Below are 18,095 nucleotides of genomic sequence, written 5' to 3'. Positions count from 1 at the left end.
GCTCCATTTGTCGTTCTCGCTCGCGATTCCCCACGCGGTGGGCCCCCTCCCTACGTCCGGGCCCTCGTGCTCTCTCACACAAACCCATACATGTATCTGTACTTTCGGATGCCTCGGGAGCCCCGAGTATTCAACACAGCCGCCTCTATTCTCCTCTTTTCTCTCCCGAACCCTTAGTTTCATACGAGCGAGCGTCGAAAGCACTCGTGACACTCGTCCAATTCTCTTTCCTCCCTTCTTCCCTATTCCCTTCGTCTTTTAAATTCCTCGGGACGCCTCGAGCACGCGGCAAAACGTCTGAACATTCACTATTCAATTACACCAAACAACATTTCGACTACTTTATTTATTTTTTTCTTTATTGTTGATTATTTATTTTTTGCGGCTTTGTAAATGCGCTCTGATTTATCCCCCCCTGTGTGCAGTAATACGCAAGCGCAAGCTCCAGCGACGCCTCTCGAGCTCTCGAAAAGGGGAAGAGAAGTGGAGACGAGAGGGATCGATAGTGTTAGCCGGTCGCAGGAAACGACACTCGTAATTATTTTCGAATCCAACTCGGGCTTTCACGATACGAGGGGGATGATAAACAGTGCAGATATTGTGATCTGATATTTCACTGGATACATTCTTCAGACACATTCAGCCTCTCCCTGAGCGATTCAGTTGGCGAGGTTTCTTGTCGTGTTCGAGCGGAGAGTGCATTACAGTGGTGGAATGTGTAATGACACACTGAAGTGGCGGGTGCACTCTTGACATCATGGATATAGTGTAGATGAGGGACAATTGGTTTTCGAGTTATTTATTTAAAGAGGATTCTGGAGAAGCATGGAGAGACTACCTGGTGATATGCTTGTCCCCGCTAAGTCTGTGGATATTGCCAATTATCATTCGACTTTTTATTCACCACCACCTACTGAGGCGTAAGTCATTTAATTATTTGTCATGATTACACAACTCTGTTGTTTTTCATTTCTTCAATCATTGGGTTGATGAACATTCATGGGGGGACGGGTGGGGGGCTGAGTGTGGATTGTTGACATTTGAGGCATGTTTATTCTCCCACGTTTTTGATCATTTTTTTTTCTTCGTTGTTTATTTAGGATATACGAGGGAGTTAATTGGAAATGCGCTGGCGAAGGGGAAGACTCGAAGAAATTTAAATATTTTTTATTTGAGAGAAATTTTATCGAGTTAGAAAACTTCTCCGACTGGAGGATTTTTTTCAAAATTGAAGAATGCATTTTGGAGTGGGGACATTCTTATAGTTAAAAATCATGCAATACTTTATTTGTAATTGTTTTTTGTTTGTTTAGAACCTTTTGAACTGTCAGTTGGTTGTGCTAAGACAAAAGAAGTACAACAATGTAAATAATGATGGCAATTTATATCTAAGTCTTAATTGATTTTTGATTAGTGGGCGGAGTTTTACGAATTGTTATTAAAGTGTCAATTGCAGTTATGTAATTATGCAGTTATCGAGAAATACCTGGTACTTGCGCCCAACGGAATTTCCTGTAAAAATGTTATGAAAGTTCTCCTTTTTGCTTAAACAATTCTGTTAATTACTGATTCTTTATTCATTGGGACACACGGATCAGCTGCTCTGCCGGATTATTTATATTCAATATCTCTTCGCCATGCCCATTTCCATTTACATCGTTTAATCGTCGTATTTTTAATTGGATTCAACCGGAAGTTTGGGCTGATATAACATATATCAGTAGGATGCGGACATTATCACTGTTCTAACTGACGTTAGTACCACTGGAGCGAATCAGTTAACACTTGTTTGAGTAATTTATTGAGTGGATAATAAGCCTTGAGGGTTACATTGAGAGATTGAGACCAAAGATTGGATCGGTGGAAGGGACCGAGGAAGATGTTTATTTTTCGTCAATCTTTTGTGGGATTTCCTGGGAAACCTTTTGCCAACTGAAAATGATCCGCAGCGGTGGAAGTTTTAATCCGGTTTAACCGCGAGTGTTTTACCTGTTCTGGCCCTGAATCTGCTCTCTCGTTGGGAATTTGAGATTGTGAATTTTTTTTTCTCTCGTTTCGGCCATTTATTTCTCGTGAATGGGGATCTTTAACTCGGTATAGGAGAAGCATTGGGCACCTTTTCTCAGGTGGTATTAGCATACCTTTTGCGGAATCAAGGCGACACCGCCAGCAATGCGCGAGTTTTTCTAATTATGGGGATTCTGTGAGTGTCAATGACATTTTTTCTAAAGAAGGACGATTTTTTACTCAAATATGAGAATAATGGGAATTTTTATTTTTCAAAGCGGATGAAACTTCGTATTTTGTTTTTAACACTCGTTGTTCATAAATCAACATGTGTTTAAACTTTTTATGTCATTCACCGTTGCACTATAGCTGATAACTAATCGCTAATTCGACCAACAAAAGCTAAGAATCGTTTCTGAATTTATTAATTTTATTTTCTGAACTGATTTTATCAGGAATTTAAAAAATGCTTTGTTTCATTGGCGTTTTTAAAAATTAAACAATGAAAGACACTGATAGGTAGCCAGCTGCGACCTCGTTTTCACGTGTAGCGCCCATGCGAGGGGAAGTGAGTCGACTTAAATGCCAAATTGCAAATTTGTACAAAGGGGTACGTTTTTTTTTTCACTGCCCTCTAAGACGTCTGGGGCGCCTCAGAAGGGCGAGGGGGAGAAAAGACGAGAGAAAACAGAGAATTTATTTAAACCCCGGGGGTTGCTACCAGACTGGTCTCGGTAGACGTACCATTGAGAAGAAGCCTGATTGCATGCATCTGCTCGGGGGCTTTATTGGTACATACTTTTCAGTTCTACAGATTCTAAAAAATTAGAGAGGCTCTGAAGAGATGAATGGAGAGACTCACTTCACCCTTATTTGAATGAAACAAAAAATATTTGCAAATTTTTTCGTCCAGAGGGGATTCAATTCCATTGAACGATCACGAAATAATATCTTTAGGGGAATGATTTTTAAAGATCTCTTTCATCCAGAACTTTATAAGCAATGAAAAATTTCTGGTTCTTCTCTCAAAGAATATATTCTAAAAATATTCACCCGATGGAGCCAAGCAGATTTAAAGGGAAGCATCGCGAGTCCTTTTAAATGAAAATTCGTGCAACTTTTTTTCTTCAACTGCCAAATATTCGCGATATTAATTTATCCAACGTAATAATGTACGTAAAAAAGTCAAGGGTGAAAACGGGGAATCCCTTCGATCCATGCGAACACTGCGTACCCATAGTTTCAATTTCTGAACACTCCGAAAAAAAACATCATAAATGTCATTCATAACTCATGAAAAGCCAATCGCCCCAAAAACCCAATTGTCAATTTCCCCCAAAATAGTATTAGGGGAATACAGTATAAGCAGATCAGTGGGCGTCTCTTGTGCTCCAAATGGTCACTCCATTAGAATACAAAAAAAAATATATATATATATCTGAGCTCACCCTGCATCAATCCTCATTGGTTATTCCCACGGGGGTAGAATTAAAGATTCACACGGAAAACTAGAATGGCACTTGTCATGGGAACCGAGCACATAGTCGCGAACAAATGTATGCCAATGCGAAAAAGAGAGCGAAGGAAAAAATAGGGGTGATGGTAGCCATAAGGTGAGGTGCAAGGGGCGAGGGCGAGGGGTTGGATTGGGGGGGGGGGGTGATGAAACCAAAGGCCACAGCACCCCTCGGCCTTCTACCTTTCCTCTTTACCATACACGAAAGGTGGATGCACTCTCTCCATCCCCCCCTTAATTTCACCTTTTTTTTTACTCCTGACTCATTTGTATTAGTGAATTTAAAATGCAGGAGGAATGAGCGTCGGTGTATTTAACGCTGAGGAATTATAATTTTTTCCCCTTCTTTGATCGTCGAGTGGTGGGTAAGAGAGAGAGAGAGAGACAAGAGTGGTGAGCGAGAGTCGCGGCGCAAGGGCGCGGGTATCGAGGCAGGTGGTAGCCAGATGTCTTGTATAAGGGCTGCGTGAACACCCTGACCCTCCACTTCGTGCATCTACGCTGATACGTTTGTCTCAAAACGTGCGTGTACGTGTTTTTCCTTATCCCCTAATTCAGTACCTTGTTGTTTTTTTTTTTTTTTCGGGGCCTGGATGGATGTTATCGAGGACATTTGGTGGGTCTGCTCGGCTCAATTATGATAACAATGTTGATGATGAAGTGAATAATATTTTCAGTTGGCGATGTGGGTCAACCGCGGAGGATTGCGTAATGGAATGAGACATGATTATTTTTTTATTATCGCTGGAGCCAGCAGTTCTACTACAACTGGATATGGAAAAATAACATATTCTCTTGTAAAATAGTACATGTAAATTGTGCGTGAATGGTTACGTGTATGGATGAAAAAAAAAATTCAAGCTTTGAAAAAATTGTCTGCCAGTGATAAGTTTTACGTTATTTATTACGAAAGTTTGACATTGCTCATTATTTCCGTATTATTTTTTTAACGATCTTTTTCCTGCTCTCAGTGAAATTACAAAAGAGTCGTCTTATATATTTGTGACGTAATGTAATACTTGAACAATTCGACTTGAGGAGAAGTTTCTACGAGCGCATAGATGCAGCCACTAATCTTATCTTCAACCTTCGACCTGACACTTCCTACCACTCACCCAAAAGGGGGAAAGACTTGGAAACTCATAAAAATTCCGAAATCAAATGAAGGCTGTTTCGGAAGAGCGTAAACATAAACAAACTTCTATGTTGATCTGAAAATAGTATTGTGAGCTAAAACGGCGTGGGAATGCAATGCAGAAGTCGGCGATGTGTTTTTGCGATCAGGTCGCCCACGCGTGTACCATAAAGTCATAATAATAATGGGAGAAGAGAGATCATATGAGTGAATGTGAGGAAGAGAGAGTGAGATAAGACCCCGAGGCCCTGGCGCCGTGGATGCACAACTGAGGATCGAGTGACGATGAATCACGGGTCCTTTCTCCTTTTTCTGAATGAAGATTTTTATTTCATTCATGAAAATCGGTAAGATCAAGACTTCAACGCGAGACGATAAGTCATCGGTCATTAATCGGAGAGCAAATGGAGAAACTGAACTCGAGGGGAGTTTGATGGTGAAATTATGATGATTATTTTCACGATATCGTGTGGAGGATGAACTTTCGGAGAAGATTTCCCACGAACTTCGCGTCTCTGAATTATTTTATCTGAATACTTTTTTTTGTAAAAAAAATTTTGAGAATTTTGAAGCAGTTTGTGAGGTAGAGGTCGAAGGAACTGCGCAGTGAGCTGCTCGATCGAAAGAATTGCTGTAAAATTTCAGAACTAATGTTCTTTACCACCCCAACAGAGTCGTTACACCCAATGGGTCCTTACCCCCGTTTATTGTTGCGCGACGATGCGGTACCACCCGGACGTCAACGAGGAGGAAGAGGGGTGAAGACCGGAGGTTGCAGCCAAAGGAACGCAAAAAAAAGGAGGAAGGAAAAATAAGGGAACGGAACTTACCAAGCTAAACTAAACTGACTTGAAGTAAAAGGTGGATGGGGAAAGGACTTTTGGGCACACGTGGAAGACGGGACGTCGAATTGAACGAGGGGAAGTGCCCAGATGGTCGTACTAATTTTTATTTCCTACCCGGTGACGATCCGAGGGGCTAGATAGTGACACTGTTTATTGCTTGACAACATAAATTCACTTCCTTTGAATATTCTGAGGCGAAGCTCTTTGAAGACAGGAAAGTCCGAAGGATTTCCTCATGGGTGAATTTAATACGGATCTTGTGTAATGACAGACTTAAAAAATCGTATTTCCTATTAAAAATCCAAGAATATATTTTGGATGAAGCTGAATATAACCGCTGAAGTGAAGACTCAGGGGTGTGCGTTTCGATCCGACAGTATTTTACACGATAACTGATGGAACTTAGTTCCCAGAAAATTTTTCTTCTTCGTATCCTCAAGATCTGAAGTTTGAGATGGTCGCAGGTAGTGCTTTACAGTGGAAGTTTCCCGATCTATTCAATGGACCTGTCCTGCCCCTCGATTTCTAAATTCTCGAGCTTCAAAAAAAATTCTTGAATTCTCAGAATAGTCTATCTGTTGAATTCTCCATAAGTGAAACTCAGAATAAAAAATTCTCAAGGACACAACAGTATTAAAAACAATGATCTTAAAATCTCCCTGAAGTGGGTGAAGAGATCTGACATTATAAAACGGGAGCACTTACAAAAACAATCCCCCAACTGTCCTCGAAGTAGATCGCCCTCGATTTCTCGCTATATGTCAACACACTGACCCTGACAGTTCGATTAAACTCCCCGCAAATTCACAGATGCATATCGAACAATTTTATTTTTCACTCGTCGAAGATAATGCTAATGCCAGAGCCCTCACGGTCACGATAGGCGCTCCTTCGGGTGGCCCGAGGACCCGCAGGTACCACTTCAGGTATTTAACAAGTTTGTGAAACCCTTGGGTGCCATTAAAACCCCTGAAATATAAAAGAAAGGAGGCAACTTCAAACGAAGAATGCGAAGAAGGTCGAAGACGGAAGAATGAAGCAATGGTATTTTTTTTGGGGATGGAAGTTGGAGTGCTCAGCTGACCGAAGGCTCCAAGACGTTCCTCGAATTTAAAGGGCCTTCAGGTATATAATATACCTAAGATTGTCTCTCCCCTTTCTGAAGACGACCTCTCACGACATAAAGCATCGAAATGCGGATGACTTTTACCACCAAAAAGAGAAGATCGAAGGGGAAAAAAAAATAACATTATTTTGGCTCGTGCCAAAATATCTTTTGTTGGTGACAGCTGTTAGAGGCAATGCTAATGCAGGAAAAGTCTTGAAATAGAGCTTACGATCGTCTTGATCGAACATCACCGCCTCCTGCGGTAGTTTCCTAGGGACAGCTGGCGATTGTGGCACCTGCCTGGGGGTTTTTTCAAGTTATGTATGCGTGCACGGCGTCGTTAAAGGCTTCACGGTTATACGGGTGTTTCAACGATGGGTGGTGGAGAAATTATGGATGGTTTATGGGGAGAATCATTCGGAGAGGAAACTGCGGGGTGTACTGAGAATTTGACGGGGGCTTGAGACGCCGTGAAATGTCGAATTGGGGAGGGGGAGAAGTTTAGATGAGAAATTACAGGAAATTAGACTTTTAGTTGGCAAAAATCTCCGAAAGGAAGTTGTTCAGCGGATAATTTAATGAATGATAAAATATTACTAAACAAGTTTTTTAATTTGTTTGATAAATCTTTTTGTAGCTGAAATTGGGGAAAACCGCTGGAAGGGGAATTATTTTCGAACTACGACTACATTTTCACGTAATTTGATTCTAATTGGATGTTGAACGGAAGGGTCTCATCGCTTGTTCGAAGTCTACCAACCCCTACCGGTCACCCCCTAACTCACACCGATGAAGATGGATGCCGGTAGAATAGATAAATCTATTTCAGAATTACCAAAATGGAAAAAAATAATTCCCTCAGAATTTTTTTTCACGATTTCCTAAAGGAATTCATTTGTTTCATTTATTTATTGAAATGTTCCCGCGATTGTATATGAAGGAACAAAAGGCCTTCGGTAATTCATTCATTGCTATAATCAATCACAAGTAGACACTGATCTATTATCCAAGCATATCCGTTTGAACCCGGTTAGGATTAACACAAGACCACAGCTTCCTTCTCACAGGTATTTGCGCGAAAAATCAATCCACGTTACACGTGCCGATTCAAATCCAAGGATAGAAACGACCGTTGGGCTCTTTAAAAAGCCGCCCATGTCCGAATTCGCTTGGGAGAGGCAATTTTACATAACGAGCCGCTCATACACTCTTTTTCGTCGCCACCCAGTCTTCGCTAATAAACACGCCAGGAATGTACATAAAATTAGACGGTTGCCAGATGAAAGTGAGAAGTGGTTTGTAATTCATCAAATTTTTTATATTTGCCTCTTTCATTCCACTTTTGAATCAACAAAAGAAATTTTTGCTCTTGCATTTTCGATGATCTTGACATCTAGTGACACTTCAATTTTCAATCCTTAGCGCCAGGGGATCAAAGTTATTTGCATATGCTAATAGATCAATTATAAGCTCTCAGAATCTTGTTGAATTAAACGCCTCTGCAAATAAGAATTTTTGAAGAGCACTCTTCATCATTCTGATAAAAATCTCCAAATTTAATAGGGATAGACCAATGTTTATTAGAAAATTTCAGCTGTCGAGGAAAAATTGTTATGTAACGCAACTTGATATATTTTTTTCAATAGTATAAAAAATTATCAATCTCATGAGAGGAAGTCAAAGAACACTTTTTAATGCTAAAGACATTTCCCACAAAAATCAAAATTTTTCCCCAAATCCACCCGTTACCGGAGATGATTCCCACAGAAGGGAAAAACTCATGAGTATAAAAATTTATTCCAGTAAAATTTCAACAAAAATCAATAAAATAAAATGCGTCACACGCAATTAAATATCTCCCACTTGGTTACCTGATCCCATCCCAACAAAGACTTCACTTATCCCCTATTTTTTCACGATCGATTCATAGGGGGGAGAGATCTGGGTGGGAGATGATAAGGTTGTTGAGGCCCCCTCTGTGCACTATCTTTGTGTCCTTCTTTTTTTAATACAAAAATCCCTCGAGGCCATCTGTATGTGAAAGAGAGCCCTTCTGGGTCTCTGGCATATGCTTACGGCATGTGCAACCAACTTGGTGTGTGTCCCATAGTCATTGTTATTAGCCTCCCCCAAAAGTGGCATGGGGGATGGCAATGCGATGTGACTAACGTGAAAGAGAGAGATATATATATTATAAAAATGGGGGGAGGGAGATTGCAGACACAGCTGTCTGTGCAGGGGGGCGAGACGAACATTATTATTGAGCGGTTGCTATACACAACAATTCACCACCTCAAAATGCACGCATATCGATTCGTGAGTGAGTTTATTTACCATCGAAACTGAGAATCTTTTTTGAATTTCATTAATATATTTTTTTTGCACTTACTGGATTTTGGGGGTGAATATTTTATTTGTCGGATTGTCAGGGAGGGGATTTGGTTGTTTTTCAATGAGGGAGGGAGCAACGTCGATGAAATTTTTGTGAAGAAGGGGTGAAGTGGAAAGGTTGATTTTGTTTTTCAATCCGATTTATGGAATTATGAGGGATGATGTCAAGTTTTTTCAGGTGTCAAAGCATCTTCTGATGTTATTTAGAAAAACACTTCTGTTAGAAATATTCTTACAAATATATTGGCACTGAGTATTTTATTGTTTGATAAATGCTTTAAATCTATGAGTAATTTTTGGAAATGAATAAGCAGATTTCTGGTATAAAATAACGGGAATTATTCAAAAAGAGAAATCTCCAAGACCTTCACGAAGATGTCTGTATCAGAAAGCCTCACAGAATCCTTTGTGTCCAATTAGATTTAGCCCACAGGAGATCTTTGACATTTCTCCTGAACTCCGAGTTTCAAATACCTTCGGATATCTCATAGGAGACCTAACTTTATTATTCTCAGATTCGCAAAAAAAAATAATTCCTCGTTATAAAAAATGTGCAACGGTCATTCGTGACGTCACCGTAAAATGTAATAAGCACAGAGCTTCGTGGAAGTGGTATCATCAAGACGAGACGCTTGATATCCAATGCAGGAGAGAGCAAAAGGAACTATTGAGAATTGTGGGAGCCTCATTGCGGCCTTGAACAAATGGCACCTAAGAAGATTTACAGTTTCTAAAAATCATCTCTTGACAGCAGAAGAAAAAAAAATCTCAGAAACATGGGATCTCAATGGTGAAAGTTTGAATCGCTGAATGGCTGGGAGGAAGCGATTGACAAGTGTTTCCCAAGGGTTGTAAAACAAGGGGACAAAAAAATATGGGAAGTTCATGAGGTGCAGTCGTTTTCCGTTTTCGACAGGAAATTAATTAAAGCGTGTAAAGGAGACACTTGTGGCGAGTTTTGTACCCTCTAGGGACAGGATGTGGTCGTTGGCTCATCCGGAGCAGTATTAGGAGGGCGCGAAGAAGCCGTGAAGAATAAGAAAGTGGGTGCAAAGAAGTAAATGAAAATAAAGGAGATGTGGAAGAAAGCAAAATCAGATTGACAATGGAATTGGAGGAAGGATGTTCAACGAAGCGTTTTTCAAATTGGGGATCTCTTGACTCTTCTTGTTTGCGCACTTCCTTTTGGAGATTAGAATTGTCTATTGATCCAGGAAGCGACAAATGGTCATAAGAATGAAGATGGTTTTTGGTTAAATAGGAGAATAAAGTTGTGGGAACGAGACTGAATGGGTCTTAGAACTTGTCTCGACTGTTCCGCAAATATTTTTGAAACAAACAGGTTTTGTCGACTATATCAGCAGACTCTTAGCGTGTTGTAGAGAATGAGTTCTTTATTAATTTATTCAAATCTGTTAAATTTGAGAAAGATTTAAAACTTGAGTAAAATCTGTGGAGAGATGTGAAACACCCAATGAGCAATAAAATAATTTCTTCTCAATGTCGTAGATCTGAAATAAACTATCATTGGATTTGTCTTATGGGCAGTTGAATTTATTAGAAAAAGTCTTTAAAAAATCAGTACATACCCTCAATAAAAAAAGAACATCGATTCGGATACAATAATGTACTGAAAGCCAAATCAATTTATCCACTTCTCACGCCAAAGCGAATGAATAAATATTGCACAACTCCTGAATAAAAAAATCATGATAGTCAATGATTTGAATAAATTTGAATTCATCGGTGAGAGCTCGTCTCATTCAATTAAATTGATTAATAAAAATTTCATTGAATGCGATACGATAGGATCAGATAGTCGCTGAACCGAGCGGAATTTCGATTTTGCCATAAACTCTGAATATTTTAATGCTCCAATCCCCTCCCTAAAATTTGCATAGACACTTGATCGACTCATTGAAATTCATAAATTTTGTATTCTGCATTACAGGTCGAGGTCTGGCTACGACTCGAGCAGTGGGGATGAATCAGAGAGCGACTACAATGTCCAATCTTATCAGGCAAATGCTCACAATGCAAATGCCCCTGCATCAGCTAACAGCGGTGCAACTGCACCACAGGGCAAGCATATAAACAAGGGTCGATGGACTAAAGAGGAGGTAAGGCTTCTCAACAATCCCTTTAAATATTTCAATGAGAGTAAACGAAATTGGGAGAGGGGACATTGAGAATGGTCTTTGGAATCATTGAGATTAGATAAAAACCACCCAGTTCGGCCGGTCCTTGCTGGGACTTTAGTAATAATAGAGGTAAAATGAAGGGTTGGTACACCTTGGACAAAAAAAATTTTTTCGCCCCTACGTAATCGAGGAACGAGGACAGATGGGGATGACCCTAAATGTTACCTGTTCTCTCTCCCTCTCTCACTCGCCAATTGATGTCAGATCTCGAGGTATACGGTTTCCCATGGGAAAGTTCATGCGGCCTTGTCCCACGTGTAGTTTATTTGGAGGTTTTTGCTCCCCTGATTCTGAATTAGAAAAAATTAAGCTTTTCTGGAATGTTTTGGAATTTTTACTATTGAGGGGAGGAAAATTCGGGGAAATTGGACTGGTTTTTTAGGCCTTTCATCTTGGGGTGGGAAAATGGGGAATTGTACGTTTATTAATGTGCGTGGAGTTTTGTAATTTTCGGAGGGGAACCACAAGTCTTTCTAATGATGTCGAATGAGTACCAAAATAGAAAAAAATGATTATCAATTTTTCGGAGGCCCTTCGGATTTTATTGAGGTTCTGCCAATTGTGAACAATTTTTTGTGAAGTATTTTGCAACTATTCTGATATTTATATTTTTTTGTCCAGGACAATTTATTAAAGCAGCTAGTAAGCAACGCCGAAAAATTGGGCTCTGGATTAAGATGGGACGCTGTCGCCGCACATTTTCCAGACCGAAGTGACGTACAGTGTCAACAGCGATGGGCCAAAGTCGTCAATCCAGAACTTGTAAAGGGCCCGTGGACCAAAGAGGTAGAGTTGCAATTTTAGAGCAATTTAAAAAAGAAAAAAAAACATGTCAATAAACCTTGGCATCCGGGTAGGGACTTTAACCCTCCATATTTCGCGTCCTCGGCGAAGACCCTTGGGCTACCTTTTTTCGGCAGGAGGGACAGAGAGGGCCTCATAATGAGACGGATGCCGGGCTCGCTGAGAACAGGTTTCGTTTGAAACTTTTCCGACTGTGGACTCCTCTCTAAGTGGTCCTGGGGAATGGGAACTCGCCCCGAGGGGCCTTTGCGATTCAAACACGCAAGCTTTTGGGAGCCTCATGTGTCTTTCCGGGTTGCGTAATTTATTTTTTGTTTCATGAATCACTACAAGTAATGAATAGAAAAGTTGTACGGATTGAGGGCCGGAAGTGCGTTGAGATATTTACTTTTCATTCTGATTTTTTTTTGATAAACCGAAATGCCTTTTTCGAGGGACAATACTTTTTTGAACTACTCTTCTTAACAACAAACAATTGATATTTCCGTACCGATTATTCACTGAAAATTTCACTTCACTAACCGACATTATTTGAAGCTTCTTGCAGTCCCCAAGAAAGCAATTTTGAGAATCAAAAATGATTGCAAAAATAATGTTACAAGTGCGAAAAAATGTATGTTTATAAACCATAAAAATTCCCATACGACTTTATTTGATGGCCCTCTTTGTTTGCAATTCACGTCTCGTCTCTCCCATAATCTTGAGCGACCCACAAAACCTTGTGCTATACCTTGAGTTATACCTGGTCTCCTCGTAGCGCACGCACACGTGTATATGCATTTGGCGAATACTCTTGAGCTGGTTTTTTCGTATCCCGAAGGTGATGCTGCACCTCTCACGACGTTTATCCCAGTGCCAATGCACTCAGCAACAAGAGCCAAGGGCATAAAGGTCTGGTATCTCACTCTACCATGTAACCACATGCATTCCCATGCATCTTTTCTCCTCTGTACGTGCCATGAAAGACCGAATAAGTTTTCGTTACCCAGGTCTCCGTGGTTTGCGTGGGGCCATTCCCGCCTCTCGAGATGCCTTTTTACCTCGTTCCTTGCCCTCCACCTTTACCTTCCACTCCATCGGCTTTATCCTCTCCCTTAAGGGGCGACGGTGAACCTCCAATGCTGAAATTCTGCGAATTTTCAACTCACACTGCGAGACGAGGGACTTGTTTGTGCCTCTGTGTGTTACACCGCTATATCTGGAGATTATTTTTTTCTCATGAACGAGACGTAAACCTTGATCACCTTTTGAAGATTCATTTAATGCATTTTTCGAGACCAGGAAGTACGTGCGACCCAATAATTAAGAGATAAAAAATCTATCGGTCGTACATGATCAAGGATGATTTTTTTTATATCTTGGTGCATAAATTGATTTTTTCCCACACGTGATCAATCGTTCCGGGCCTTTTTCGGCGGCTCTCGGGATCTTGCCGCATTGTGAAAGTTCGGGATGATTATATATAGGTTTTGGAATGCAAGTTCGATTTTCTCCGGTTAAGAATTAAATAAACAACCTGGGAGAAGATATGTGTGTCTGCAATTTTCAGTCCTTCGAATCTTTCTTCTCACATTCACGAGGGAAATATGAGTAATCCTAAAAGTTGTGTCATTAACGATAGTTTATCTGAACCCTCAATTTGATGATTATGTTCTCGTGAAGGCTTTATTTTCTGCCAGCCAGTAAATCGATTCAATTTGGGGAAGATATCTTCAGGCGAACAATAAGATAAAGAATAACAGTGGAATATCATTCAATTTAAAAAATATAAAAACCAGTCTTTCGTGTCTCGGAGCATTTTCCTGCAGAGATTACCGCGAAGTAATCATTTTGCATCATCTCCCGATCATTCACGATTAAGTACTAACTGATTTATTTTATCTCCAGGAGGACGAGAAAGTCGTGGAGCTCGTCGATCGTTACGGTCCCAAGAAATGGACCCTCATAGCCCGACACTTGAAGGGCCGAATCGGTAAGCAGTGTCGAGAGAGATGGCACAATCACCTGAACCCAGGAATAAAGAAAACAGCGTGGACTGATGCTGAGGACAAGATAATTGTCGAAGCACACAGACGCGTTGGCAATCAGTGGGCAAAAATAGCTAAACTCCTTCCTGGAAGGACAGACAATGCTATAAAGAATCACTGGAACAGCACTATGCGAAGAAAATACGAGGCAGAGGAGGGAAGAACCACTGGCAGCAGAGGTATATACCGAAATTAATCAAAAACATTCAGATAAAATGGATTTAAAACGAATGAAAAATGGCTTTGGGACGTCTTTATTGGAGATCGTAACTGTGATTTTTTTATCATTCAAATTATCAGGTCGTGGTAGGAGAAAAACAACGGAGACCGTCAAGAAAGAGCCAACAGCGGAGGAATCCTCGTGCCAGGAACAATCCGTGAAGGTTGAGATCAAGGCCGAGGATAGTCGGGCAACTGTGACCTCAGGGAGTTTAGAGATTGATTCACTAGACTGGACTGGCGCCTGGGGACAAACGCCCCAGCATTCTATGATACAGCAACAATCTCAAACGAATTATCTACAGAGTATTATACAGATGGACGAGAGGCCCGACGAACCTATCAACGATAGAAAACCAATTATTTCACCGTTCTCCAAGTATGTATATTTGTTATGTCATCTACATTTCATTTTACGATATGTTTGAATCTCTTCGGCACTGAATACATGATTAATTAATTTTTCTTAACTGGATGTGTGAGGAATGCACAATTTGTGAAATGAAATAGATTTATTACCTTCACATCTTCAAAGTAAAAAACCTCGAGAAATTCAGCCAGAGATATTTTTTTATTTTTTCCTGAATCATGATGACATTTGTAAAAGAAGCTCGAATATGTAGGAGGAGTTTTAAGGCACAATTAACTCTTTTGAAAAATTAAAAAAATATTTGTATCTCCAGATACTTCAATCTGAACATGGGCGCAGAAGCCTCGTCGAATACCTCAGACATTCGTCTCCTGCCAATGCCAGACCTTGAAGACGACGAAGATGGCGGACTAAGTCCGCCCTCTATTCTCCGCAAACGTCGAGGCTTCCAGCACATTCTCCCCCGTACCGAGACTCCGGACAGTGGTCACCAGGACTTCCTCATGGGGACATCCTCCCAGGAGGCAACGACAGCCCCCTCGACCCCTATAAAGCAACTTCCCTTCAGCCCCTCGCAATTCCTCAACAGTTTAGCGAGCCCAGAATCGTCGTGGATACGTGCCAGCACACCCAAGGGCTCCCCAGGGACCCTTACTACTCCTCAACCCTCTGGACTTCGTCGTGGACACAACGATGGCAACACTCCGAGGACTCCCACTCCTTTCAAGGATGCACTTGCTGAGATTGAAAGACGCAGCGGAGCTGCAACGCAATTGCCAGCCACCCCAAGTCGTCTGGATGCACTCACCGAAATTATCAAGCAGGAAACTGATCGTGAGAGTTTGGCCAGCAGCAGTATGCTCCAGGACTCTGGTTACGGCACTGGACGACGACGTGGAAAGGAAAATAGTGCACCTGGGGGGAAAAGGGCACGCAAAGCCCTTTGTCAAGCATGGGCGACCTCAACAGACAGCTCTGACATGAGTTTTGCTGTCGAAACTCCGGTAATTAACCACCAAAAGACTTTTCCTAGAATAACATGAGAAAAGTTTGGATTGTTAAAAACAAAAATGAAATTTGAGGAATATCGGAAGATAGCCTTTGAGCTTTTAACAGACTTTTGGAATTTGATCTATTTCTATTTTATTGATTTAATAATTAAAACATTTCGAAACTTCGATTCTCTTACCTGTTCATGAGCAGTTGAATATTCAATTTTGCATAGCTGGGAAAAGTTTATACAAAACAATACTTCTCTCATTTTTGTAGGACTCATGCTGTATTTTTCAATGGGTTTACAATACAAAAAACTGATTTCCAATTTTTTTTTTTCAGAGTAAAAGTATAGACACATCAGTGTTATTTTCTCCAGCATCAATGGCTCTGGAAGACAGTTTTTTAGCGGCTGGGCCGAGTCCACTAAAGGTAGACCATTCCCAAAATCAAAATACCCCTCAAACCCATCAACCTGCCCTATCCTGGTTCTACTCTCGCTCCAATCGCCTGTAGACACGCTAGCCGGCCTATTTTTTCTTTCTAATTCTATCATGCCTCTTCTAATATATTGTTTGTTTAATTATTTTCCTCGTGAAGAAAACAAAATTATCTCTCTTTTTTCCTTTAATTAAGTTACGTTGTTGAATTAACCCGGTGAATTTTGTTTTATTAATTAATACGAGAATCCACTTGTCCATGGATCCCTCTCTCTTGCGTGTAACCGGAACTTCTTCCGGTGGTGAAAAAAAGACGTTTTATTGTCCCGAGGAAATCCCATCCTCTCCCCAAAGATTTTTTTCTCTCATTATTTATGTTTCTATTAATTATTAACTCTTAAAATTCCTTTCCCTGAAAATAACTAAGTAAAAGTCAAGTTTAATTCAATACTTGACCCCAGGAATTATTTATTTAACAATTCTCAATTTTCCCTATTTAAACCCTAAAGTAACACTTGAATAATTAAAACATCCCTGTTAATTATTTATAAATTAAACGAGAATTAATTTATTCCAAAAAGTTGACAAGCAAAATGACAAAAAGAAATTTAACGTAACCCCAGTAAATTTTAATTAATAATTATCACAAATATTACATTAAAATACTTAATTTATTTGAACAAAAAAAAGAGACAGACTCGCTCCAATAATTGTCATCGAATCGTACAAATGAAAGACATTTATTTAAATTTGAGCGAGTAGTGTTGTATTATGGTTTTTTTCAATTTTTCAAAAGTTATTTATATATTCTTTATAAGTGTTTTTTTCTTTTTTTGTTTCGTTACGTTGGATTTAAGCATGTCTGCACTAACTCCAAACGAATGAGCCTTATTATTATTTTTTATTATTTGTATTAGTAAAAACAGGCCTGGCCTAGCGTACCAAAGTACCTTCATTGTCCCGCCCGATCACCCCCCCCCCTGCCTATTTCGCCAAAGCTCAATTCCTAAACGTTTTTGAAGATAAGAAAATATAGAAGAATTTTTTTTCCAAATGAAAAAAAAATTCTGCTTTTCGAGGAAGTATGAAAATCCAAAGATATTGAGCAACGGCTGAAATCATTCGGAGATGCTTTCTGATCGGCTCGCATGACGTACCAATTGCAGAGGCTCGCCTAGTCACCGGAGCTCACTCCCCGTCTCTTTTCTCTTTCGATAAAAACAAATTGAAGATATTAATGCAAATTAATGCTTGCAAAGTAATTGTCCTGTCTCCTTCCTACAAACATCTTCCAAAGAACTGTTTCTATTTTATTCGACTGCTGAACAGACACACGACTAAACAAAACAGAATGAGATGAGATTTATCGTGTACAGAGAGACTTGTTGATGAAGTTTTTTTTTTTCTGAGTAATTTATAATTTTTTCCGATTATTTTTATGACATTTTTTTCTATGAAACTTGCCGGCTGTAGCTAGTGTGTCTATCCTTTCCAGACTCCCCACGATTTAACGTCTGTACGGAAGCCCAATGCCAAGAGGGCTATCACGTTTGATGTCTTTGACAGTCCATGTATCAGCCCTCTGATTTTCAAGCCGCAGAAACGACCAAAAGTGAGTGGTGTATTTTTTATTTTTCATTTTTCTTTGATTGCAGATTTTTTTGGAAGCGAAAGATTGATTGAATGAGAATGAGTCATTCTGATTTTATTTTTCAATCAAGTAAATGATTTACTAGACTTGTAGTTTTATTATTATTAAAAGAGCCTTATCAAATATTTTATCTCAAGACTACTTATCAACGACCTAATTCCACTTAGTTGAGTCAAAAAATTTTTCTAACGATTTCACTTTTTTTTTTCAGCTGCATCTTGAAGCTCAATGGACCATGGTAGCATGTGGTCGTACCCAGGACCAACTGGAAATGACTCGTGCTGCTCGCAATTTTCTCAATCTGCATGGGTTTCCAGCTCTGCGTCCACGTTCTCTGAACTTTTAATGAAAAAAAAAAAAAAAAAAAAAAAAAAAAACTAAAAATAAA

The 18,095-nt window shown here is 39.9% G+C and overlaps 1 protein-coding gene across 3 annotated transcripts in view; it reads left to right on the top strand.

The window, feature by feature from the left end:
* The window catches only part of LOC135167754 (myb protein), a 27,170-nt gene extending 9,075 nt beyond the window's left edge, over window positions 1-18,095 (top strand). The window contains exons 1-10 of one of the 3 annotated variants that reach the window (XM_064131278.1): window positions 7,396-7,416; window positions 7,665-7,906; window positions 10,954-11,122; window positions 11,825-11,989; window positions 13,895-14,213; window positions 14,335-14,632; window positions 14,937-15,627; window positions 15,959-16,048; window positions 17,552-17,668; window positions 17,919-18,095. In XM_064131278.1, coding sequence (XP_063987348.1) covers window positions 7,411-7,416; window positions 7,665-7,906; window positions 10,954-11,122; window positions 11,825-11,989; window positions 13,895-14,213; window positions 14,335-14,632; window positions 14,937-15,627; window positions 15,959-16,048; window positions 17,552-17,668; window positions 17,919-18,053 — 2,232 coding nt within the window. In that variant the 5' untranslated portion in view covers window positions 7,396-7,410 and the 3' untranslated portion in view covers window positions 18,054-18,095. Of the gene's footprint in view, window positions 1-188; window positions 921-7,395; window positions 7,417-7,664; window positions 7,907-10,953; window positions 11,123-11,824; window positions 11,990-13,894; window positions 14,214-14,334; window positions 14,633-14,936; window positions 15,628-15,958; window positions 16,049-17,551; window positions 17,669-17,918 lie in introns of those variants that run through there. The other 2 variants (XM_064131294.1, XM_064131286.1) reach the window with 2 other exon arrangements.

The sequence above is a fragment of the Diachasmimorpha longicaudata genome, chromosome 1 (genome assembly GCF_034640455.1).
Source record: "Diachasmimorpha longicaudata isolate KC_UGA_2023 chromosome 1, iyDiaLong2, whole genome shotgun sequence".
Lineage (NCBI taxonomy): Eukaryota > Metazoa > Arthropoda > Insecta > Hymenoptera > Braconidae > Diachasmimorpha > Diachasmimorpha longicaudata.
This window is presented reverse-complemented; position numbering and strand designations above follow the sequence as displayed.